This window comes from Tenrec ecaudatus, chromosome 10 (genome assembly GCF_050624435.1).
Source record: "Tenrec ecaudatus isolate mTenEca1 chromosome 10, mTenEca1.hap1, whole genome shotgun sequence".
Taxonomy (NCBI): Eukaryota; Metazoa; Chordata; class Mammalia; order Afrosoricida; family Tenrecidae; genus Tenrec; species Tenrec ecaudatus.
The window spans coordinates 36509441-36535657 of record NC_134539.1 but is presented as its reverse complement, the minus strand read 5'-3'; the positions used below and the strand labels follow the sequence as shown (position 1 = coordinate 36535657).

General features: G+C 53.3%; 1 protein-coding gene across 1 annotated transcript in view; it reads left to right on the top strand.

Annotated features, from left to right (window-relative positions):
• GABBR2 (gamma-aminobutyric acid type B receptor subunit 2) overlaps positions 1–26217 on the top strand; it is a 408186-nt gene that overhangs the window by 206164 nt on the left and 175805 nt on the right. Inside the window, exon 4 of the mRNA XM_075558989.1 lies at positions 12196–12297. Within this exon, the coding sequence (XP_075415104.1) occupies positions 12196–12297 (102 nt within the window). The remainder of the gene's footprint in view (positions 1–12195; positions 12298–26217) is intronic.

Below are 26217 nucleotides of genomic sequence, written 5' to 3'. Positions count from 1 at the left end.
TTCTCTTTGCCCTCCTCTCTTATTAGCTCCCAGAGACCAGTTTTCCTTAATCTCCTGAAGCACAAAAAGAACGTTGCAATCTACTCTGGGTTCCTGGATAAAAAATCTTTTTAGAGACATCTCTTCCTCTGCTTGTATTCCTTGATCCCCACTCCCTTTTTTTGTATTTTGCAAAGTTTCCTGATGCCTTGTGAGCTTCCGCCCTGGCGGCACTGTGGTTTGGGCTTCGGGCTGCTCACTGCAAGGTGGGTGCTTTAAGCCCACCAGCCACTCTGTGGAAGAAGGAAGAGTCAGGTCACTGTGAAGATTAACGGTCTTGGAGACCCTCCGTCGGGTCGCTGGGAGCTAGAGGGGCTGAGGGCAGTGGGTTAGGCCTCTCGACACACGGGTCGCTGGAGTCAGAATCCGTTTGACAGCAAGTGCTTGGGTGTGGTTGACCTGGTCGTCTGAGCGCATCCTCCGTGGGAGCCCTCTTGGTTACGCCTGGTTGCTGTTCCCTCTTGGCCTCGGATATTTAAATCACAGACGGTGTACGTTGCCAACAGGCAGAGAGGGCTGGGGCACACTTGGTTGCTGCGGGCATTTCTTCGTTGGGTGGTTTTCTTTCCTCTGAGCTTGTTGACGCTACTGCTCCAGAAATCCACCCCTCGCCTCCTCCCTTGTTCTCCCGCCTGCTGGGCCCTGGGAGACAGATAGGCCTGTCATGGGTCTGGCACCGTCTCAGGTCTAATGGCTCAGGAACTTCTGACGTCTGTGAGGCTATTCATGATAGGGAGGCTCTGGGTGGTGGGCTCTGCACCGCTCCCGGCCTGCCTTCTCCTCCGCACTCGCTCGTACATCAAGGGCTGCGGCGAGGGGCCCAGCCAGTGCACCTGCCTTCCCCTCGGCACCCGCACCAGTTTCTCAGGAAGAAGGACTGTGAGTCAGCCTTCAATCTGGTTCCCCTGGCACTGTCCCTAGCAGAAATTCCTCAAAGTTGGTGGCATGTTGATGGCACTCTTTCCTATTTTCTGTTGCTGAAGCAGGCTCCCCTCTATTTTTACCCGCTCAGACGCTGTCCTTTCTGTCGCCTTCAGAAGGAGGTAGCTTAGGTGGGAGGTGGACATCTGTGCACAGTGCTCTCGTCTATCCCCAAAGTTCCGTGGTGAACGCTGTTCCCCGCACTTCGGACTTCAGCTTGGCGGTTGCTGAGACTCCCCGAGCATTTTCATCCCCGTGGAACCACCTTCCAAAGGGCGTTGTCCTTACAGGCCTTCGTCCTATCTCGTTTTTAAGTGATTCCCCAGGCCTCTCTCCTCTCCCCCTTGGATTTCGTCCCAAATCATCTTGATCCAATGGGTCAAGCATCCTCCCGCCAAACGTGGGGTAGCCAGCCTTCACACAGTGAGTACGCCGAGATGCCTCCCGTTCATCCGCTTTGGGGATGGAATTGCCCCCACGCCCTCCCTCCTCGGCCACAGTCATGACCTTCAAGTGGGAAAAGAAAACGTCTCCCTGTTCCCTGGTCCCCAGCTTCAGCCTTGAGTTTCACTAGAGAGCCATTTCGGACTCCTTCTGGCACGCCCGGTCGCTCCTGTGTGAATCAGCAGATGTAGGCGCAGGTGGGGGGGCGGCGCAGAGGCTCCCCCAGCTCTGCTTGGCTGCTCGCCCTGGGAAGACAGCACATCACACAGTTTGCCTTCTCAAGTTTGTGAACAGCTGCCTCCCTGCCCTCTGTGGGGAGTCTCGCCGAGCCCCACACCTCTGCTCCTTCCGGGGAGTGCTGCAAAGACACCTCCCACTTCAGGGTCCTGCGGGGTCCGCCAGCCATTGTGGGAGGGCCCACTCTCGTGGGTTCAGGCCCCGTGGCTCCACCGCCATCTCGCCCCTTCCCTCAGATGCCACATCCTGCCTTCTCATTCACATGGCCATGTATTGAACTCCAACGGCTGTGGGCCCTTAGCATCTACTGGCTTATCTTAACAACTTGGCCAACCACCCTAAGCAGAAATTGTGGCCATGGCCTTTTGCGAGGTGAGAGAAGAGCCCAGGGAGGTGGCTTGCTTGTCTGAGGCTGCACTGGCGGTGTGACCTTGTCGCCGCAAACCTTGAGCTCCCAGATCTGACCTCAGCCTCCCTAGAGGGAGGAAATAGGACTGCAGGCTCTTGGCGATCAGTCTAGAGCAGGAATTCACAAACGTTGGCCTCCCCACCCCCCACTACCCTGTTTTTTGCAAATAAAGTTTTATTGAAACAAAGGGATGGCCGTTCACGAGTACAGTACACTGTGTGACTGCTCTCGCAATACGATGACCGAGTTGAGCAGCTGCAACAGACTACTTACGGTTTGCACAGCCTAAAATATTGACTGTCTGGCTCTTTACAGAAAAGGTTTATTAACCCCCCCGGGGCTTGAAGTGTGAACTATGAAAGAAATGGCCCAACAGTAAATCCCAGCTTAGTAGCCCAGGGCAGCTGACTCAAACGCTCTGAACCTCACTTGACTTATCCATACAATGGTCGCGAGTATGCCTTTGGGGTTCATACTGGTGGTGAGTCAGAGAGATGTGTGAAGGGCTCAGTAGCCATGAGTCTTCAGGATCGATCCCACCATTTCCACTTACTAACCACAGCCATGCAGCCTCTTCTGCCTTCTCCCCTCGGTTTTCCTCTCTGGAACATTCCGGCCTTCCTGCCTCAACACCCTTCCTCCTCTCTGATCCCCAGAGTGCAGACCCTCCTGGGCCAGCCCTCCCCTGGAAAGGAAGGCTAGGCAGCCCCGTAGGTGATGCTCATCCCAGACAGGGGGTCTCATTCAGCCATTCCTGCCTGGGCCGGGCTATTTTGCTAACAGGGGCCAGACAGGGCTTCTGGACCCTCTAGACACTCACCGCCAGAGACAGGCAGCTAGATGGACAGATGAACAGCCATGACCATGTGGCAGATAACCTTGGTGTCTTCAGAGTCTGGTCCCCTGTGGAAAATTCCACTTGGAGGCTGCAGAGTACATACCTGTTCCCCGGAACTGCTGGGTCCTGCCCTAGGACGGGCGCGTTACGAAACTGCTGAGACCAGCACAACCTTAAAGGCTGCCCCCGGGCTGCCCGCTGGCTCAGCACTTTGGTGCAGCATCCACCCCGGGCTTCGGCGGCTCACCTGGCCACCACCCTTCCCGGATACACTCAGCACCTCCAGGGCCTGGCTGGCTTCACAGGCTCTGGGCCAAGGGACGACCAACCGTCTCTCCTGGGTGCTTCATCCTTCCCCTTGCAGGAGCAGCCCCATGTCAAGGGCAAATGACCTAGGAACAAGGGAAGAATGGGCTGACTTGTGCTTATTGGCTCATCTGTCGCAGGTCTTTTCACTTATTTTCCATTGCAAATGAGAAACATCTACTCTCGTGCCACAGATGAACAGCGTGTCTTGTACCACAGAAGTGGTGCGGAGGACTGTGGAGGAAGTCCTTCAGAGGTATCGCCCAAGGGGTTGGGGGAGGGTGGGAACCTCCTGCCTGCCAGGGGGACAGGGCAGGGAGATGTGTTCCTGGCTTCCAGAGGGACTCGGAGCCAAGCAGCCACCGCTAGACCCAAGCCAGGGAGGAGGCGGGCAAAATACCTGCTTTTTCCTCCTGCCCTGGACAGCCACAGGGGCCTCCCATTGGCCAAGCCTGACCAGATACAAGGGATGATGGGGCTTCATGAAGCTGCCCAGGCAGGTCCAATCCCAGGCACAGAACGGGGCAGAGCAGGGCAGGGTGGCAGGGTGGGCATGTCCTCTGCCTGCTTCTTCCCTCAGACCCTGGAGTGAGTATAGAGGGGGGAGGAGGAAGGGAGGCAGGCTCTGGGGAGCAGTTTGCAGAGGGTAGCCGTGACCTTCTGATCCTCCCTTCACCCCCAACTCGGATGGATCTGGAGGAAGGCGGCTGTCCATGAAGCAGAGAAGGACGATGAGAAGCCAGTGGTGGGGAGGAAGCATGTAACGGAAGCAGAATCCCCTGGATTTGAGGGAGAAGTGAACCCCCAACAGAGAATCCACTCCCTGGACGCCCCTCCACCATGCGCTCCTTGTTCCTGGGGCCCCTTCGCAGAGAGCCAGCGGCCAGCCCTGCCCTCCACCGGGAGCCTCAACACCTTCTACAGAACCCCCACCTGCTATGCAGGGAACTCACTCCCACCTGAAGACCTGTGGGTCCTGGGACCACCTCCGCATAGAAAGTCCTACTGCTAGGGAAGCAGAAGTCTACTTCCCTGTGTCTGCCCACGGGTCCCGCCCCTGCTCCTCTCCTCCAGGACGGGATGCCCAGGCAGGCTGCTTGTCCCACAGACCTGGAGTTCTCCACGTGGTGCCATCCTGGAGCCGCCAGGAGCAGGAGTGGGGCCAGCCAGGAGCTGCTGTTCCACCTGCTGTCTGCAGGGCTCCGGGCGCCTTCCAGCCCACCATCCCTTTTCTATTGTGGAGTCAGGCTCGCACTCGCTGATTTCCCACGGAGGCTGGGATTCATCATCTTAACCGGATAATATCTCCGCTTTATTAATACCCAAATATTTTTGTAGATGTTGGTCTGGTCCCACGAGTCTGCCGCAATTAAAGCCACCGGCACTCTCACTAGAAAAGCCACAGGATCCTGATAGCTAATTGTGTTCCCCAGCAGTTCTGCGTCTCGGGTGCAGCCGCCTCTGCTGTGTCTCAGAGGGTGGCCAGTGGAGGGCCAGGGCTGCGGGCTTATGGCGATGTGGGAATTTGGAGGCTCAGGAAACCCCAGCAGAGGGCTCAGGGAACCGTGGGTCTTGAGCCTGGAACCTTCTCTCTCCACTAAGACGTCAGCTCTTTGAGAACAGGGCTGGTCTGTTTCACTCCGGAGTCCAGTGCGGAGCCCGGCCTGCACCAGGTTCTCTGAATTCTGTGATGGATGCAGAAGGAATGAAGGTGCGCCCAGGCTTGTCTGTAGAGGGTAGCATCCTCAGTCTGGAGGGGGTTCCTGTCTTACAGGTTTCAGTGACCCCTGAGGGGCAGAGGAGGGCCCTGGGACAGTGCAGCTGGAGCTCTAGCCTCTAAATGCAACCCCCCCCCCCGCCCCCAGTGAACGAGCAAAGCAGGTAGAGCTATGGCACCCTGTGAGGACCCCTTTGGGGCCCCCCACGAAGCAGCTGGCCACTAAAGTCCCCTGAAGACAGTGCTCATCGGCATGCATGTATGTTCACTTAAGCGCCCGTCCACTCATGTTCATGCTGACCTAGAGGGAGGCGGCCCACACAGGGCATAGCTTCATGCTGCTGAGCATCGGGCTGCTAGGGTCAGAACTGACTCACGGAAACACAGGCTCTCACTGGAGGAAATGGGTGGTCTCCTGCTCCCTAGATGTGCCATCTGGGAAACCTGCAGGGCCAGGTCTCCTGTCCTACAGCGTGTGTTCCTGTGAGTCAGAACAGACTCTGGTCTAGAGCAGCAGTTCTCAACCTTCCTCACGACCCACAGGTTGAGAACCGACGCTCTAGATTATCACGCCTACTGCCATGGGGTCATCCCCGCTCACAGCGACCCCGAGGAGAGGGTTTCTTAAACTGCACCCTTTTGGGGAACTAGTTATTTTGGCGTAGTGGTTACACGCTTGCCTGTGATCCACAAGTACGAAGTTCAAAATCACCAGGCTCTCTGAGGGAGAAAGATGAGGATTTCTACTCCCAGCAAGGGTCACAGTCTGGGAAACCCACAGGGTAACCCCACCTTGTCCCAGAAGGTCGCTGTCAGTCGGCATCAGCTCGATGGCTCGATGGAGGGAAGTATTTGACATCCCAAACCAAAGGGCACGGTTTGTAGGCACACGTTCTTCTGGCAGTGCCCGTCAGATGTAGAACAATGGGCATGCACGCAAATCACCACCCCTGAATCAGAATCTACATTTTAACAAGATCCCTGGTTCTAACTCAATAGGTCTGGAGCAGAAATATAGATGCTGAGTAGGGGGCAGAACCAGAATGAATCAGCTCAAAACCCCATGCCACGTGGATACCTTTCTACTAGGGTAGAAGCGTCTACTAGGAATCTCAGCACCGCTCCCTTTGCCTCGGCAACGAAAGATAAACTTCAAGTAGGCCAAGGCGGGCAGGTGGGATGCTTAAATGTATCCTTCCCCAGAACCACAGGCTGTTGTGATGAAAGAACTCCCTTCTCCAGCATCCCGGGTCTGCTTGCATCGGATATCGGGAGCTCACTACCTACCGAGACAGCCCTCTCCTTCATTAGACAGTTACTGATGATTGGAAGCCAAATTCTGCCTTCCCAAACCACCCTCCAGCTCTGGAGTGCCCAGCACCATGGGGCAACCCTTCACTGACTGAAGGTAGCCATCTCTCCCCACCTCCATCTCCTTCTCCGGGCTAATTTTTTAATTAGCTTAAATTAATGGCGGTTCCTGGGAAGCACCAGCCCCAGAAAAAGTGACCTGAATTATTCAAAGATTTGAGTGTTTCCAATGCTGTTTATCCTAATTAGCATCTTAACGGCCACGGTGGCCTCTGCCTAAGAAGCGCGGCATTCTCCCGTGTCCCGTATCTTAATGGGTTTCCTTGAATGAACTGTTTAATCGAGTGAAGACACGTTTCATGAATGAAGTAAATGTATAATTGTATGCTTTAGTCAGGTAGGAGGAGTGACAGTTCCGCACAATCCCAGGCTCTATATATAACGCGAGTGGCTGAATGACAAAGTAGGTTACCTGGGCTTCCATAGGAGAGCTGGGACTTCGCTTTGCTCTCAAGTTCATCTTGCAACCTGATTAGAATTTGCAGAGGCTTGTAAAGTGCACGTGCAGCCGGTCTGGCTCGCCCCCTCTCACCTGGGCCTCTGCTTGCTGGGGCGACGGCTCAGCTGGTCCAGTGGCCTGGAGCCTTGGCTCTTCCTCCGGCCTCCACCACCCTGTCAGACATGTGGTGAGAACTTGTGACCCATCACTAGCCCAATGTTGTACTTCTGACCTTCCCTGCCCGTCTCCCCCTCCTGCCTTCTCTCCACTTAAGGCCAGGAGGGGGGGCTCTAGGGAACTACGGAGGGATTCGGGGTACTTTCAGGGTGGAGCAGGTGGGTGGGAGGAGAGGACTGGTAGCCTGGGTCTGGAGAAAGTGGGGGTAGGTGACTTAGGGGAGCATTGGGGATTGGTCAGCCAAGTGACGGCCCTGTGGCTCTCGCCCCTGATGGTCTTTAGTGGTAGACCTGAGTCCAGCTCCTGGCTAATGCTCTTCACCTGCCTTCACCACCGGCCCCTCCCTCAGTGGAGGCCAGTGTTGTCCTAATGCAAATGGCAGTGGCGGTTCCAGACTGAAGTGGCCCTGCCAGGAATGTCTGTGGGCGTACCTCTGAAAAAGCAGCCTGTGAAACCCCGTGGTCTCCACAACCAATCCGGGGATGACACCAAAGCAGACACTTCGCTTCCATGTGCCTACGGTTGCCGAGAGCCAGGACTGTGGAAGCTAACCACCACTACCTCCACCACCACCACGTCTTCCACCACCTCCACCACCTCCTCCTCCACCACCAGCACCACCTCCTCCTCCACCACCTCCACCACCACCTCCATCTCCCTCCACCACCTCCACCACCACCTCCATCTCCCTCCACCACCTCCACCTCCACCTCCCTCCACCACCTCCACCTCCACCTCCCTCCACCACCTCCATCTCCACCTCAGCTGCACGTCCAGAATCATTTGTGGCCGTTGTTGTTGTTAGGTGCCGAGAGGCTGGTTCTGACTCCCTGTGGCAGCAGGTTGAAACACTGCCTGGCCCCATGCCGCCCTCGCAATCACTGTTGTGTTGAGCCCGTTGTTGCCGCCCCTGTGCCAGTCCATCTGTGCTCTGTCAAGGATCTTCCTCCCCTTGACCCACCCCCACTTCACCACGTGGGAGAAAGACGGGGCTTTCTGCTCCCGTAAGCGGCGATAGTCTCAGAAACCCGGTGCCGGGCGTCACCCGGAGTCAGCATTGACGCCACATCACCAACCATGATGGCCGTGTCCGGGGACTGGCCTCGCCACTCTCACAGCCTCGGAGCTCCCCGGCGGGACTAGGATCACCTGGAGAGCTATAAGATGCAGGTGCCTGGGCCCAGAGACTGATTTCATCGTCATAGGATGCACCTGAGGCTTGGATCCAAGCTTCCAGGTGACTCTCGCCAGGCTAGTCAACATCTTGACTGTGACCTCATGGGAGACCCTGCGCCAGAACCACCTGCTCAAGCCTCTCTCGGGCTCCTGGCCCTTCGAAGTTATGGAACACGACAGATGCTTGTTGTTTCAGCTGTTAGCCTGGGGCATGGCAATAGATGGCGAACACAGAGTGTTCATTGCCCAAACGTCCATCATTTCCTGCCACCTCCACCCTCGTCCCCAGGTCCTTTGCCTGGGGATTGCTGTAGCCCCTCACGGGCCGTACCTATACTTGGCACTGGCCACCTGGTCGTAAAATAGACTGAGCCAGAAAACTCTTTCGAAAGTTTGCTTTCCCAATCCACTTGCTTTCTCACCTCTTTGCCTCCTCCAAACTGTCCGCTCCTCCGCCGACATCTGGTTGCCTGGAGCAAGACTGGCGGTGCCCTCCTTGCCCCGCATGGGAATGAGGCTGTGCGCCCCGTCACTTGAAGAAATGAGGCCATCGTGATGGCTTCATTGAAATGACAAGTCTCTGTCACCCTCTTCTTCCCCGGCCTGGGGACAAGCAGACCCACTGGCCCCTGCATCCAGCAGCTCAACTGACCTGACGGTGTTACTCTCTGAGCAGGCCCAGCCCCTGGCTCCTACTATTACCCCACAGCCTCTGATTTTTCCTGGGTCTTGACTTGTTTCAAGATGTTGGACTTCCTTGGAGCTTGAAGTCTGTTTGGTGGTAAAGTTCTCAGTTTGAATTCTGATTCCCAGGACTTCATAGGAGGCCGGAGGCGGGGGGGCTCAGCCCTTGTCACCTTAATACTCTCACACCCCGATATCAATGCCCCACAAAAGGGTCCTTGGTGTCTGTGTGCTTTTATCCTGCGTCCATTGTATCCTGGGCATGGTCTGAGATGGACAGACCAGAGGAGGACTGTCCCCTTCTCCAAGCTAGATGCAATATCTTTTAAAACGTGGTTCCTAGTTCTACCACATTTTCTATACAGTGTTACTGACATGTAATTCATATACCACACCATCCAAGGACTTGAACATATATATTTTAATTGTGCAGTCATCAGCACAATCGGCTGTAGGGCATGTTCTTCATCTTTGTACTCGCTGGTGTCAGCTTCCCTTCCCCCCCAACCTCCCCTGCCATGACCTTAAGAAACTATTCAGCTAGTCACTGTCTCTATAACGTTACCTGTCCTGCATGTCACATAAGTAAGATCATACAGACGAAACAAACAACGATAACAAAATAAAACACCGGAAAGCTTCTGTCCAAAGGAAAGCAGGAAATAATGAAAACGATCACAAATTAAAATGGGTCAATCGGGGAAACACAAGATAAGATGTTGTAGTTTAACCTAATTATACCTGCACTGTTCACTTTCTGCTCTACTCTGAGGGCTAGGCTTTCCTAACATCCCTGATCAGCAGGGCTGAGGAAACTCAATGAAGGCTTACTCCCCGCAGGGTCTCTGCAAATGGATTGTGGCCTGCCATTGCCTTTTGCTAACTTGGTGTCCAGAATTTAAGCTCCAAAAATTTCCCTCCTCTGGTCTTATCCTTTATTATTTACAATCCTTGATCACCCAGGCTGATGTGCTTTTCCCACATGGGCTTACCTATATATGGCTCCTTGTTTAAAGGCAAGTTTGAAGTCCCCAGACACTATTCTTTCAAATAGCCAGGCACCACAAAATGTCTTCACCACATTTTGCTGTAGCACCCATATCTTTCATGATCACGTCATGAGGGCAAGTAGGAAGCAGGGCCACATCATAAGAACTGATTGTTCTTAGATTAGGGCTTGAAGTTAAGTGCAAGCTCCAAATCCATTCATATATTTAAGGTATGTATCCATCCCTGTTCGACCTTCGTAGCAGCATTATCAGCTTTTTGAGAATCATGTAAGTAACCTTCATGGGGCCTTTGGTAATTCTAATAACATTGCAGTTGCCAGGTGCCATTGAGTCAATTACAGCCCCTAGTGCTCATGTGCACAACCGAATGAAACACTGCCTGGTCCTACACTGCTCCTCTGCTGGAGCTCACTGTTGCAACCATGTCAATCCAGCTCATGGACAGCCTTCCTCTTCTTCTCTGCTGTCTAATTTATCAAGCATGATGTCCTTCTCTGGGACTAGGCTCTCCTGACAATATGTCCGAAGTATGTAAGACATCCTTGCCTCCAAAGAGCACTCTGACAGACCTTCTTCCGAGATAGATGGGTATGTCCTGTTAGCAGTCCATGGTACTTCAGTATTATTCTCCAGCACCGCAATTCAAGTGCATCTGTGATTCTGCGGCCTTCCTTAGTCAGCATCCAACTTTCACATGCACATGGGGCAATGGAAAAGATTATGGCTTGGGCCAGGTGCACCTTAGTCCTCAAAGTAATGTCCTGACTTTCCAGTACTCTGAAGAAGTCTGGTGCAGCAGACTTACTGTGTTAGTCGAGGTAGACTAGAGAAACAAATTCAGGGAAATTCATGTATGTATAGGAAAGAGCTTCATATCAAAGAGTAATGGTATATTAAGAAAACATCCCAGCTGTCCCGTCCCGCGGGACGTTCACCGTGGGTCCTGGGGGAGAGAGTGGGAATTGGGGGTGGTACAAGAGGCACGGAGAATGAGGACAAGACAATATCCTGATCAAGTCCTGTTTTAATGAACAAAGAGTCACAGCTTATAACGGCCAGCCAAGGGGGGGAGCCTCAGCCGCACATGCAGATTAGGCTACCTTGGCAACAGGCCAATCAGGGAGTTCAGGGGAGCGTGCCCTGCCCACGAGTCAGTAAGGGCTTACAGTCTTCAATTAGGTACGCAGAGGAGTGGCATGTACATGCAAATCAAGCATAGGGGAAGACGATCTTTTGCCCAATCAAGGGGATGCAGGACACAGGTGCTTATCTAAAGAGCATCACCCCTTGATTGCTCAAGCTTTACAGCTGCAGTGCTCTGTCACGTAGGCTGGGGTAGAAGAATGCCCAGAGCTCAGACTAATAAATTCCAAGTAATGGCCAGGCCTCACGGCTCCAGGCAAGTCCTAATAAATTCCAAGCAATGGCCGGGCCTCATGGCTCCGGACACCCAGCCCAGTCCTGATCAAGTCCCTAAGTCCAATATTAGCCCATATGTCCAATACCAGTCCATAAATTCTTCTTCAGACTCACCTAACACATGCAATGGAAGATCACAGGTCAGTGGGTGGAAAGTCTTGTGGATCCAGTGGCAGTGGAAGTATCTCAGTGCTGGTGTGGGTCTCCACATGGCTCCTCCAGCTCCAGGACTCTGGCTCTGTCACTGTAGCTCTAAGTGGCCTGTCAACAGGAATGTCTCTCACAGAGAGTGTGTGTCTGAGGGCAACCGCTTCTATCTTTAAAAAAAAACAACACATAAAATCATTTATCCTGCAGTGTTTTGAGCTTTCTGGGGGGAGTGGGTGAGGAAAGGGCAGATGAAAAGAGCAAATTGCGACGGACCACCATTCAGACTTAATATGTGTTCACGTTGTGCTTGGCGTGTCTCCGGTTCTCTGAAGGAGGTAAACTAGGTCCATTCCCACTGAGATTCCCCTCGACTTCCCATCTTCTCAGTGAGCATCCTGCCTCTCTCAGACACGTGGGGCCACATGATTCAGGACCCTCGGGCACAGGTTAAGACGAGAGGGGAAGGAGTTGAGCCCAGAGAGAGGATGGGTCCCACAAAGTGTCACTCTCATAAGCAAGCAGGTGGCAGAGCTGGGCCCCCACTCCAAGCACCAGCCCCCCGGGTTCACAGCCCGTGCATCACACACATGCCCTGCTCAGGAGTTCCGAGAAACCAGAGTCCAGCCCTGCGCCTCTGTGGCCTCCTCGTGCCCAGCTTCCAAGTACAGGGGTGCATGGGGAAGGGAGGAGACTGGCTGCAACGTGGAAAATCTCAATAATGCTTTTCTGTTGTGGGGAAGCAGAAGAAACGGGTTTGGAATCACCTCTCTTAGGTGGGCAGTCTCCCCGGGGTGGAACCTCTGTGCGGACCCGGTGGCCAGCTGCACACCCACCTTGTGTTTTTGTTCTTTGTGGCAGGTGAGGAATGACCTGACGGGGGTGCTGTATGGCGAGGACATCGAGATCTCCGACACGGAGAGCTTCTCCAACGACCCCTGCACCAGTGTCAAGAAGCTGAAGGTTTGTGCACTGGGCTCAGCCAGTCAGCGGGTGGGGGCACAGACACTCCTGGGGCCCCCAAGGGCCATGACAAGACGGAGCTGAGGTTGACGCCATTGTCTTTCGTCGGTGGCATCTGCCATGTAGAGACAGGTGCTTGACTTTTCCTGGTCTCCTGTCCAGCCCTGGCCAAACGTCCGAGTGCCGACTGTACAGCACCTGGGACTCGCCCAGTAGCCTTCTCTCTCCCAGCTGCCAGTGAGGCAGGTAGGGCACAGGTCGTCAGCATCTCTGCTCTGAAAAGACTCTGAGAGAGAGAAGCCCAAAGGCCCTGAGTCCTGACCCCTACCTGCTGACCATCACTGAAGGACAGAAAAGGTCATTCCGAAGGTCCCTCCATTGAAAATAGGTCTCTAACTTTCATTCCCTCAGCAAACGTGCACCAACCTCTCTTCTGGGATGGGCTCTCCCAGACACCACTGCGTGCTCTGGGGTGTGAGGAAGACAGGCCCCTCTGGGGACACAGGAACAAAAGGGGGGAAGTGATTCATCCCACCTGGGCAAAGCCAGAGGGTTTCAGGCAAGGCTCTGAAGCAGCCACAACCTTTGTTTGGGGCACTGGGGGAACAGGCAGGATCTGAATCTGCAGGAGGCCCACTGGGGAGAGTGGGGAAGCTCAGAGGGCAGAGCAGTCTACTCCTGGAGACCGGGGAAGGGGTGGGGGGGACGCTAGGCTGGAGACAGAGCTGGGAGCCAGTGTCCACCAGCCTTGAAGGCTGAGCTAATTCGGCCTTTGATCCCAGGGGCAGGGGCAGGAGGGGAGACTGCTGGGCACTGTAGCAGTGACAGACTCAGACAGAGCTGAGCATATTGTCCTTCCCTCTCCCCCCAACCCCCCGCCCCAATGCAACTGCTATTGTGTCTCTTCTGTCCGGGAGCCTGAGTCCTAGGCTATGCCGGTGGCCACTTTAAATGTTTGCCATCCTAACCCAGGTTCACAGAGAAGCCTGAGGGCCAGAGGGCAGGGTGGGGGCAAAGCAAGAAACACACTGAGTGTGCTCTGTGTTATGCGTGTGCCACGCTCCACCTGCGTGGCAGCCCAGGGAACTGCCGCCGTCATGGGCACAGGCAGGCGAGTGCCGGGACACAGGCCACTGGGCTGGGCTCGGGTCCGCCACGCCTGCAGTGCGCAGCCTGTGTGTTCTGTGGGATGATGGCCCAGAAGTCTGCTCTGCTGGGGCTGGAGGTTTCTTCAGGACTGGGGGGGGGGGGGAGGGAAGAGGGGCATTGCGACCCTGCAGGGAGCACTTGGAGATGCCGAGGGGGAAAGGTGGGCCGGTGACCCTCCACTGCCACCCTCCCGGTGTCTCCCCGGGGCAAACACTTGAAAGGGCTTCCTGTGCCTCCAAACCCCCGTGGAGTTCTCTGGGCGCTCTCAAGTCCAGAGGGCCTTTGTGTGCGGCACCAAGGCCCTAGTGGAAAGCCAGCAAGGGGGCAGACTGGAACTGGGCGGAGTGCTCACTCATCACCTGCCTTGGCTGCAAAAGCAGCCGAATAAGAGTTGGATTAGCAATGACGGAAACCACAGCTGCCTGTCCCGTGCACCAGTGGAGGGCCAGGGCCCTGCAGACCAGCTTCCACAGCCCACGGAGCCCTCCCCAGAGCCCTCAGAGCAGGGATTCTTACACCCCCATTTCACAGGCGGGGCACTTAAGGAACTCACCCCCAAATAACCCAGCTGGAAGTGGGAGGAAGCATGCTCCTTCCTGTACTGTCCCCCACCCCCTGCACTTCTGAGCAGGGAGTGAAATCACAGAAGCCGCTGAAGCAGGGCCCAGGACCAGATGCTCAGATTGTTGGGGAAAAAACGCCTCTACTTAGAATGTTCATTGCCCCTGCCCATTCTCGCCCCCCACCCCCCACCCCCCCTGCCCACTGGCTCCTGCTCTGGGTTAGTCTGTTCTCTTTAGGTCCTCCCTTTTGGAGCAGCCTGCCACGTATCCCTTATTTAACATGAAAATCCCCACTCCTGTTCCCTTTGCCCCTCTTGTGCCCCACTTCCTTTACCCCGTGGATGGGCACCCAGCCCTCCGCTCCTTTGACTCCTGAGTTCGTTTCTCTTCTGTCTCCTCCCCGGGAAGCAGAGGTGCCATTGGTCTTGGTGCTGGTTTGATTTCTCAGAACTTCCAGCCAGACCCAGAAACCATGAGAGTGCCCTGCCAGCCTGGCCTGACAGGACCCCCGACCCCTGACCCCGGGGGGGCCACAGCTCAAAGAACTCCAGGACTCAGGAAGGCAGTCCCTTTGGAGGGTTCAAAGAGAAGCCAATCTCTGCTCTCTCGTGGGCTCAGCTGGAGAAGGATGTCCGAGGACAAGGGGGAACCTGGGGTATTAAAATGGTGAACATCTGCCAGAAGCAAATAGAGAGCAGGATCAAGGCCAAGGCCAAGAGCACCTGGGAATGTGGAGGACAAACTGGATCCAGCAGATCCATCCAGTGGGGCTGGAGAAGGGTGACCCGGTGGGGAAATCCAAAGTGGGTAAAGGACAGGGGACCAAGATGCAAAGCGAATCCATAGTTGTCCCAGCAGCACCGAGCTCGCCCGGCATCCGGCTCTAGGTTTCCAACCAAAGAAAGCAGGGCTCCCTGGGGAAAAATAACTGGTTCTATGACTCTGGCAGGAAGGGTGAAAATTGAGCCCGCACCTTGTGGTGTCCGGAAGCAAGGAGGTGTTCTCAGAAAACCACAGGGACAGGGCTGTGTCCAAGGGTCACAGGAACTGATGGAATGAGCCCCCAGGGGCCACACCTGGACCAATCCCAGCCATACACTAAAGAAAGTGGTATTGGGTTAGAACCCCAAGGACAGCATTCATACCCTCCCCCCGACTGGTTTAAATCCACATGACAAGTCTCTGGTACTCGGTTCCTCCTAATGTGTGCAGCTAGATCCCCCTCAAAGAGGTGGAGTTTAGTGTCCCAGCCCTGGACTTGGACTTGTTGCCAAGACGACAGGGTGGGAAGAGGGAGGGAAAGAAGTCCCTTTGCAGAGGAGAAATGGGGCCGGCACCGCGTCGTCAGCCAGCGGCTCAAGGTTGACGCCTAGGGTGATCGGTTGGTGTTGACAGTGAGCTCTTTCGATGTGATGAAAATTGGCTTGACCTCTGTGGCCTTCCTTCTGAAAGCACAGAAACTCCAGCCTCATCAGGAGGAAGCCATCAGGCAAATCCCAACGGAGGGGGGCACTCGGCAGGCACCCGACCACGGCACCTCCAAACTGTCAAGGTCATGAAAAATGAGCAGAGCTCCCTGGAGCCTCTGGGACATGCCCACTGAGCATACCATGGCTACTCTGGCCGGAGCCTGGGACAGAGAAAGGACGCCCGGGGGCGAGCGTGGGAGAACCCGAGGGACGTGTTGACCGTAGCTGACAATGACCTGTCCGTTTGGGGTATGGAGATGATTACAAACACACCGAAGCGGGGAATTCAGGGACGCGGGGCATACGAGAACTCTCTGAACTATCACTGCAATTTCTCTATAAGGCAAAAGCTAGCCCACAATAAAAAAGCACATTTAAAAAAATAAAAGGGAAAGAGGAGACAAGTGTATCAAGCCATTCAAAACTGCCAGCATTCACCTTCTCTGTAGCAGCTATTCAGCCATTTCCTATGACCCCACCGCTACGTACACAGGCGAGCCGGGCTTTCTCTGCTGTGGCAAAAGCCATTGGAAAGAGGGCGATCCTGTGGCACATGTTGGCAAAAGGTCCAGGCCTAAGAGAGGGGGAGCGGTGTAGATAGCGCGGCCAGGAGGAATCACGTGGATGTCTCTCTCACCCAGGCGCAAAAACCAGGCCATTGTATGACGCCATGGAAGCAGGCAAGAGACCCTGCCATGGGTGGGGCTCAGGCGCTGCCCAGCCACATGCCCTTCGCGCAGCGAGTCCTTGAAGTCCGCCGCCAGCTGTCTGAGAGCAGTGGCGAAGCTTGAGAGCGGAGGTCATGCTGGAATGGCTGAGCGTGGACCACCAGAACCTGTGGGAAGGGAGCCGAGTCGGCACGATCATTACCAGAGGGGGTGCAGATAGGAACGTCACTTAGAAAGCAAATATGCCTACAGCGTGCAAGACCGAGGGGGTCAGAGTCATACATGAACAGAAATGGAAGAGCAGGGAAAAGAGGGCGTCAACCCCTTGGTCTTTCAAAAAGAGAGGCACTCAACCGAGACCGTGAGTTGTATCATGTGAGTTCTATAAACTAAGGAATGCATTGAAAATTTAATGGCAGATATAATGAAAACAGAATCTGAACTCCATGCCAGCGAGAGTTGAGTCTTCCAAGCAGAATGATTCTGACCATACCTTCAAATAGATTCCACCCAAACTCCAAACCCACGGCTGCAGAGCGGATTCTGGCCTGTGGAGACCCAATGGGCCAGAGAACAAATGCTCTATATGCTTTCTCAGGCCCTGGTGGTGCTTCGGGTTAGGCATTGGGCAACTCACCGCAGAGCCAGAAATTCAAACTCACCAGCCACAGCGTGGAGAAAGATGAGGCTGTCTGCTCCTGTAAGATCTACGGTCTCAGCGGCCTCAGGCCTCTCGCGGGTCACTGTGAGTTGGACTAGACGTGACGGCAGTGGATCATCTCCACGGAAGCCGACTGGGGCAGCACATCCATCTCCCACCGACCCGAGTGCTTGGCCACACAGAGCTTCTTCAAAGAGGACAAGCCCACTAGGGAAGGGCAAAGACTTTCAGATTGCGTTGATTTATTTATTTTTGATTGCTTATAACAGATAAACCACGTGGCCCAGAAAGGTACGATAACCGCCGGTTTGCCAAGCAGACCTAACTGAAGCAGGCACTGCCGTGTTCCTCAGCCCACCGAGAATCCACGGGAAAGGTGTTCAGCAGGACCAAGGAGGGCCATTTGTATAGATAAGCATCCAATTCACTGTGAGAGTAGCACGCTGGTGGGCTATTCCCCTCTCAATTACATCTCAGTGAGACGGAGGACGAAAAGCCTGTTCGCAACACAAAGGAACTGATGGAAGCACAATAGTCTTTGAGACAGAACATCTCTCTCTCTCTCTCAGTCTTGGACCGATCACCCAGGCAGAAATTAAAAAAGAAAGCTAGACCCTAGAGGAATGGAACAATGACAGAAGCAAGGCTGATTTAATAGATATGTATCAGCTTCCATAGAAAGTCTGGGAATAAACTCCCGCCGTGGGATAAAGGCCTGGCGCCTCTTACGCCCACGCTGGGCCCATTCCAATCCAAGGGATTTGAGGTTTAAGTGAGCCAGCTGGGCTGGGGAGCGGCTGGAGACAGCTCACCCTTGGGCACATCCGCGGTGCAGTCCCGAAGCCTGGGCCTGGGGGTGATCCCTTCACGATACAGATTCCCTCTCAACTCTCTGCAGTTGTCCCCTGTCATCCCTCAGAGCAGCTCCCTGTCAGGGTGTGCGTGTGTGTGTGCGTGCGTGCGCGTGTGCTGTGTGAGTGTCCCGATGTTCAACTCTGGGACACTTCACTCTTACTTACTTCTCAAATGGGCATGCCAGGGGCCCTGTCCTCGATTCAATCCAGACACCGTGGAGCTAAGTGTCTTGGTGGAAAGAAGAAGGACTTTTTATTCAAGTGGCCCTGGGCTTCCCTCCTGCCCCTGCTTCAGTGCCCTCCTCGGTGACCCGCAGGTGGTGACACTCCCTAGGCAGGGTTGTGCGGCGGTGGTTGTTGTATTCTGAGAACTGGGTTGGCGGAACTGGCAGCTGTGATTCTGTTGAAGTAGAGAAAGCACGGCACAATAAACGTGTGGGTCTGAAGGAGAAAAATCAAACAACAATGAGCTTCTATGTTTTTTTTCCATCGCTGTCTGAAAATAATGACAAAGCACCTTGTAAACTTCAAGCTTTGGGTTATTAATCAAATCCAAGAGATCAGGGGAAATTCACTCGAGCCCTCAGTGCCCCAGTGTCCGCCCAGAGCTACCATGTTGCAGGTGGATGTACCAAAGGAGGAGCCTGACCCTCATCAGCATCCTCATCAATGCTGTGGAAGCCGCATGTTCACTCTTGAGCCAGTTCTCTCTCTTCCTATCTTTCCAGAGCCTCTTCTCCTGCCCTCACCCCATGCCCATGGATGGCACTTTTCAGCACTCGCCTCGTTTTCTCTTCACAACCACTCTTGAATAAGCAGCAGCAACAACAAGCATGGTCGTGGCCATTGCACTGACTCTGGTTCATCGCAGCTCCGTGTGTTACAGAGTAGAGCTACTCCATAGGATGCCCTTGACTGTAATCTTTCTGGAGACATTTCCCCCAGTCCACCGAGGGGTTTTGAACTGCCGACCTTTAGGTCAGAAGAGTGCAAACCATTTTTTGCCACTAGGCCCCTTGGGTCTCTAAGGGAGGTTGGCATACTCTGTGGGCCCAATCCTGCTTGTTGCTTGTTCCTACGGGTCAGGGTGTACTAGAACCAGCAGTGTCCTTTCATTTCACATGGTTTGGGGCTGCTTTTCTGTTACAGCAGCAGAACTGAGTTGTTGCAGTAGAGACTGGATGTCCCGCGTACTTAGGTTCTTTACTATGCTACCCTGTACAGTAAAAGCCTACAGCACCTATTCTACGAGGCAGGTGCTATTATTTGCCCCTGGACCCATCGAGAAACTGAAGCTTAAGGAAGTTTTATAATATGCTCAAAGTCACGTGACTGGTAAATTTCGGATACTGGTTGATAAATCTCAACCCAGTAGCCCAGTAGCTCCCAAGACTGGCTACTACGCCTCCATCTTCCCACCCAAGGCGCCCGCTACTTCATTGAGTCCCTTCATGGCCTCTGGATATTGCTTGTGACCACCCACATCCCCAACACTCAAGAATGACCTCTCTCTGGGCTTTCTCTGCAACCAAACAGGAATGAGGGAGCTTGGAAACTTAAATTCAGACCATAAGCCAAGGGGGGGGGGGAGGGATTCGTTTCCTATGTCTGTCCCCACAAAGTCCCGCAAAATGAGGAGCTTATCAGAAGAAAGACATATTGTCTTACACTTCTGGAGACTGGGAGACCGAAGGCAGGTGTCAGCAGGGCCGTGTTCTCTCTGAAAGCCCTAGAGCAGGGGGGAGGAGCCTTATGCCTGACAAGGGCCATTTGGGTATATTTATAACCTGATTTGGGCCACGTCACATTGTCAACTTGAAAGTCTGCCTGCCGTAATTGGTCACACCTTTCATTCACTCGCCCCCGTGTGGTGGCTGGAACGACTGCTCTGGGGTGAGGCCTGTGATGGGAGCGGTACTGGTGCTTCTGCAGGTCTTATCCAGCCTAGAGGCCCAAGTTTCCCACCCCTACTCCAGAGAGCCATCCCTTCTGAGCAACCAGCTCTGGTAGCTCCTTGCCTGCATGACGTCAGGGCCACATGGCCATCTCTCTTCTATCCTTCTGGGTCTCGTCTCCGTTGCATAGGACAGCACCCACTCTAGCTCTGTGCGGGCTCATCAATGGGGACCCCTCCTAGTTCGGTATGACCGCGTACGAACTTGATTCCATTCTCTAGGACCTCATCCTAACATCTTCGAAGACCGCATTTCCAAACAGGGTCCCACCCACAGGTACGAGGGAGTAAGACATCAACCTATCTTTTTATGAGGGCATGGTTCAAGCCATCGCAGGTGACAAAGAGAAAATAAAATGATTGTCATATGCATGCCAGGCTCAGCAAGGCTGCCATGTTCATATTTTCTATCTGTGCAATGTTTGCGCCCCAGGGAGGCGTCACATAGACCCCCAGCATCGAGCCCGGTCTTCCTAATCTAGAGAAGAAAATAGGCCCCTGCCTACACAGGTATGCTCCACTTTCTGAGTGACTCGCAGAAATTGCCCAAACCTCCACCAAGAGTAATGGGCATCGTCATGTCCCCGGTGTCACATTGAAGGGACGCCTTTGACCAGAAAAGCCACCCAGATGCTTCTCAACCATAGAAAGGAGCCTGGAACCTCGGCAGAAAGCAGACAGAGGCTGAGTCATGCTCAGGTCAGGGCCCGCCTGACCCCAATGCCCAGGATACTGGGAGAGAAGTATGTTCCTTTCCTGTGGCTGCTGAAACCAATAGCCACCCACCAAGTGGCCCGAATCAATACAAGGGTGTTGCATCTCGTACAGTGCTGGAGGCCGGAAGTCTGAGATGGGTCTCAATGGTGTTGGCAGGCGGTATCCTTTCTGGAGGCTCTAGAGGAGAATCTGTCTTATTTTGTCTGTTCCAGCGTCTAGACTCTAGAAGCTGGTTTCCCAAAGCGAGTGCGACCACCCTTTGTGGGGCACTGGAATGGCCGGGGGGGAGGGGCTGGATTATGAGCTGTAGCGTGCACGTTTTCAATTGCCAGAGGGGTGCTGAGTAGTTTGTTTTCAGAAAAAGGGGGCCAAACAAGTTTGAGGACCCCTGTTCTAGAGTTTGCCAGCGTTCCTGGGCTGGTGGTCCCCGCCCATCATCACAGGCAGCAATAACCAGGCTTCCTCACACTGCAAGGCTCTCACACGACTCAGCCCCCTTCCTCTTCTAAAGACCTTTGTGACCACACCGAAGACACCTGTACAATCAGGTTATGCCATCTACTCAAAGGTCAGCCATTAGCCCATTGTCAACTCACAGTGACCCATAAGACAGAGCTGATCTGCGCCAAAGAGCTTGTTGTTTGTCAGGGGCCGTCTAGTTGGTCCTGCCTCATGGTGCCTGGTGGACAGCAGGAAGAAATACTGCCTGGTCCTGTGCCAGTCCCCCCATTGTTGCTACAATCAAGCCCATCCTTACAGCCACGGTGTCAATCCATCTTGCTGAGGGTCTCTCTCGCTCTTGCTGCCCTTCTACTGGACCAAGCACGAGTCCTTTTCCAGGGACCGGTCTCATCTGATAACATGTCCCGAGGACGTGAGATAAAACCTCGCCATCCTTACTACTAAGGATCATGCCGGTTGACCTTCTTTCAAGACCCATTTTTGCTGCACTTCCCATACCCTTCACCAGCACTATCGTTCAAGTGCACTGATCCTTCATCGGTCCTTCGTATTCAGTGTCCAACTTTCACGTGCGTGTGAGGTGACTGAAAATAACCTGGCTTAGGTCAGGCTCACCTTGGTCCTCAGGGCACCGTCCTTGCTTTTGACACTGTAAAGGGGTCTTGGGCAGCAGATGCATTACACCCCGTGCGATGTGTCATTTGGTCTCTAGATCGCAGCTCCCCAGAGCATTGATTGTGCATCTAAGCAAGAGGAAACCCTGGACAGCTTCAGTCGTTCCTCTTTATCGAGCTTTGTCATGCTGCTACCTATTGGTCCCGTGGTGGGGATTTTGGGTTTTCTTCGCGGTGAGTTGGAATCTGTACTGACGGCTGCAAGCCTTGATTTCGCCGGTGAGTGCTTCTTGTCCTCCTCGCTTCCAGGAGGAAGGGTGTGTCATCTGCACGCTGCGGTTTGTTATAAGTCAGCCTTCCTCCGATCCCAGTGCCATGTGCTTCCTACTAAAGTCCCGCTTCCCGGATGATTGGCTCAGCATACAGATAGAAAACGTACGGGAAGAGGATGCAGCCCCGTGGCGCGCCTTTCCTGATCTTAAACCACGCAGTGGTCTTGTTCGGCTTGCCTCTTGATCCATCGTGTGCGGGTTCCACAGGAACCCAAGGATGTGTTCTGGAATTCTCATCCTTCCCGAGGCTGTTCATGGTGTGCTGCGCTCTACGCAGTCAAATGCCTCTGCGTCGTCCATAAGACACGACTCAACATTGTTCCCGCATTCTCTGCTCTCAGCCCAGGGACCGCTGATGTCAGAAGAATAGCCCTCGCTCAGCATTCCCATAGGATGCACGAGGTGGTCATCTTTATGGAAGCAGACTGCCGCATCTTTCGCCCTTGGGCCAGCTAGTGGGTTTGAACCGTGGTCCTTCCAGGTAGCAGCTGAGTGCTTGACGGCTGTACCACGGGGGCTCCTGGTCAGCTACTTTGCTGTTGGTGTGACTTGTCATCGAGTTAGTTCTGACTCGTGGCAATCCTGTGTTCAACACAGGGAGCCCCTGCTCCGGCCCGTGCCTTCCCAGACTTGTTCTTATGTTGGAGCCCGTTGGAGCCACGGTGCCCGTCCAGCTTCCTCGCTGCTCCTGCTCTTTACCGAGCATGACGTCCTTCTCCAGGGACTGACTGCTCCTGATAACATGCCCATTAATTAGCTTCCTGAGTTCCATCTGCAGTCTTCACAACCCCCCTTGCTACGTAACCTAATATACTCATAGCCTTTGGGGACTAGAACCTGGCCACCTTTGGGGGGTGATATTATGCTTGGTGCAGGGCGGGCTACAAAGACAGGTCTTGAAGGCTGCTCCCTCCTTTGTTCCCTGAGGGAGCCACCTAGCCCAGAAACCCACCCTAACTGCCTGGAACCGGGGTTCACACAAGCACCCCAAAGGAGCTCAACACTAACGACCAGCCAGCATTCTCCCCGAGGGTGAGATTTGTTCAGAAAGTTGGGGAGGAAAACACGTTATTTTATCTGAAGACATAGTTATATTATTATTAGAATGCTAAATATACATGAATTTTTCAGATGAAATAAAAACCTTTAAAGAAATGTCATGCTTTGCCAGTGGGCTGCTATGGGCTCTCCCCTCTCTGCAGCCCCCTCCTTGAGGGGACATATTTCCTGCTTCTCTGCCTTTAGGGTTATTTTTGGTAGGAGCACGAGAGTCTAAGGAAGGCTAATTTTAGCTCAATAAAAGAGAGTACTCCTTCTGGGTGCGGAACCCACCCCTCAGAGCTGGGAGGGACTTTGGAGAACATCCAGACAAACCCTCTCGGCCACCCCCAGTCTCGGGAAGACAGTGGCGGTGGCAGCAGGCTGGCCCTCAGTGTTTATGCCTATGTCACCTGCCCCAGGGGTGACTGTATCATGGCCTCTAGGAGGCCGGCTGCCTTAGGGTGCGCAACCTCTCTGGCCCCGATCTGCACCATGGCTCAGGTTTCTTTTGACTCCTCAGCAGCCCAGTGGGGGAGGTAGCACAAGTCTGGGAAATTGAGGTACAATGGAAAGTGGGACTCCACCCCTCCTGCAGGACCCCATCCCTCCTGTAGGACTCCACCCCTCCTGCAGGACCCCATCCCTCCTATAGGACTCCACCCCTCCTATAGGACCCCACCCTCCTGCAGGACCCCATCCCTCCTGCAGGACTGCTCCCCTCCTACAGGACTCCACCCCTCCTGCAGGACCCCACCCCTCCCTGCTGCAGGACTTACCCCTCTGCTGCAGGGCCCCCACTCCTTTCTGTAGGACTCTACCCCCTCCTGTAAGACCCCCTTCTCCCCTGCAGGATTCACCCCACTGCTGTAAGGCCCCTTCCTGGAGGACCCATGCCTGCTGCTGATCACCACCCCTGCTGCAAGGAGACAAAACTGTGGCCCTGACCTTCCCAGCCTTCTGGTTCCCTCTCCTCTAAGTGAACAGCAGTTTTTTCACGACTCTGGGCGACATCTGCCCTTTTCAAATCTGTGTGATCTATGTGTGTGAACTGTTGCTGCTGAACATAGGCTGCCTTCCAGCCTCTCACACCTGGCTGGCTTGTTTTCCCTGCTGGGGAGGCAATACAGTCCAGCCTGGGCTGGGGCCCATCGAGTCCTGCCTGTGTGACGTGGAGTCCAGCAAGGTTCCCTGGGAACAGAGCCGGAGAGATTATGGCAATGATGCCTTGCAGGGGTGTGCTCAGTAGGCCAGGGTGCCTCTTGGCTGAAGCAGAACTAGGTCCCTCCTCCCCCCGAGGAGCGGACCAGAGTTTTCCAGGAGCCCTGCGGGTGCTATGGGTTAGGCATTGGGCTGCTAAATACAAGGTCAGGGGCTCAAACTTACCAGCCAGTCTGTGGGAGTCTGGTCAGGCTTCTCCCATAAAGATGTACAGTTGTGGAACCAACATATAGGGTTGCTTTAACTCAGAAGGATACATACTCAGCACATCTTAAACCAAAAGAACTGAAGAGAAAAGTTAAGTCAGCAAGTGCTTCAAGTCTTTCTCACTTTCCGCAAGAAGGTTGTGTCATTTATATATCACAGGTTGTTACGAAACCTTTCTCCAATCCACATACTGTGTTCTTCATATAATCTAGCTCCTCTGATTATTTGTTCAACCTACAGATTGAATAAGTATGGTGAGTGGGGGAATAACAACCCTAATATACACCTTTCCTGATTTTAAACCATGCATATTCCCTGGTCCTGTTCACACAGCTGCCTCTTGTTCCATGTACAAGTTCCACATGAGCTCAATCAAGTGTTCCAGAATTCCCATTCCTCTCGAGGCGATTTAGAGTTTGTTGTGATGCACACGGCCAAATACCTTTGCATTGTCAATGAAACACAAGTGCACATCGTCCTGGTACTCTCTGCTGTCAGCCAAGATCTAGCTGATGTTAGCAATGATACCCCTTGTTCCATGTCCTCTCCTAAATCCAGGCTCAACTTCTGACAGCTCCCTGACAACGTACTGCTGCAACCGTTGTTGGATGATCTTCAGCAAAATTTTACGTGCATGTGATATTAACACGGTTCTCTAATTTACATGTTCTGTTAGTTACCTTTATTTGGGGCGGGTACAGATATGGGTCTCTTCCAGGCAGCTGGCCAAGTAGCTGTCTTTCAAATTTCTTGATATTGACAAGTGAGTCCTTCTAGTGCTTCATCAGCTAGTTGAAACATCTCATGGTTTTCCATCAGTTTGGGGGCGTTGTTTCTATCTATTGCTTTCAGTTCAGCTTTGACGTCTTCCTTCAGTAAAACTGGTTCTTGCGCGTATGACACTTCTTGAAGTGGTTGACGGTGACGCGTTCTTTCTGGTACAGTGACCATGTATTATTTCCATCTTTTGATGCTTTCTGCATCATTCAATTGAGAACTTTTCAAACTTGAGGCTTGGGTTTTTTCTTTAGTTCTTGCAGCTTATAATATGCTGAACATGTCTCTCCTTTCTGGTTTTTCTAATTGTAGGTCTTTGTTCGCTTCATTATAACATTTTACTGTCTTGAGCGGCCCATTGACATTTTCTGTTCAGGTCTTTGACGTCGTCATTTCTTCATTTTGCCTAAGCTACTCTACTATTATGAGTAAGTTTCAGAGTCTCTTCCAACACCGCTTGGACCTTGTCTTGCCTTCCTCTCTTTTTAATGACCCTTTGCTTATGTTATCCATGACGTGCTTGATGTCATCCCACAGCCAACCAGGCCTTCTGCCATTAGTATTTAGTGCCTCAAAAATGCTCTGGAGATGTTCTCAAAATTGGGGTGTGATATACTCAAGGTCATCTTTTGGTCCTCAGGGACTTGTTTTCATTTTCCTCAACATCAACCTGAACTTGTACATGAGCCATTGGTCTCATTTTGACTGCTGATATTGAGCTTCTCTGTGTTATTTTCCCACGGGGTGGTCAGTCGGACTTCTGGGTATTCCATCTGGAGAAGTCCTCATGTATGGCTTCCTTTTGTGTTGCTGAAAAATGGTGTTTGTTATGAACAAGTCCTTGGTTTTGTAAAATTCTATCATACAATCTCCAGCTTCGTTTTTATCACCAAATCCATATTTTCAAACTACTGTTCCTTCCTCTTTGTTTCCAACTTTTGCATTCCAATCTCCAATAACTACCAGTGCATCTTGAGTGCATGTTTGATCCGTTTCAGACTAAAGATGTTGGTAGAAGTCTTTAATTTCATCACCCGCTCTCAGAGTTGGTACATAAGTATGAAGAATAGTTGCATTGACTGCTTTTCCTTGGATACAGATAGACCTTGCCCTCACAGACAGCATTGTACTTCAAGACAGATGTTGAAATGGGTCTTTTTGGCAAAGAATACGCCATTCCTCTTGCTTGTGTCATTCTCATTTATTAAACCATATGACTTTCTCATTCAATTTG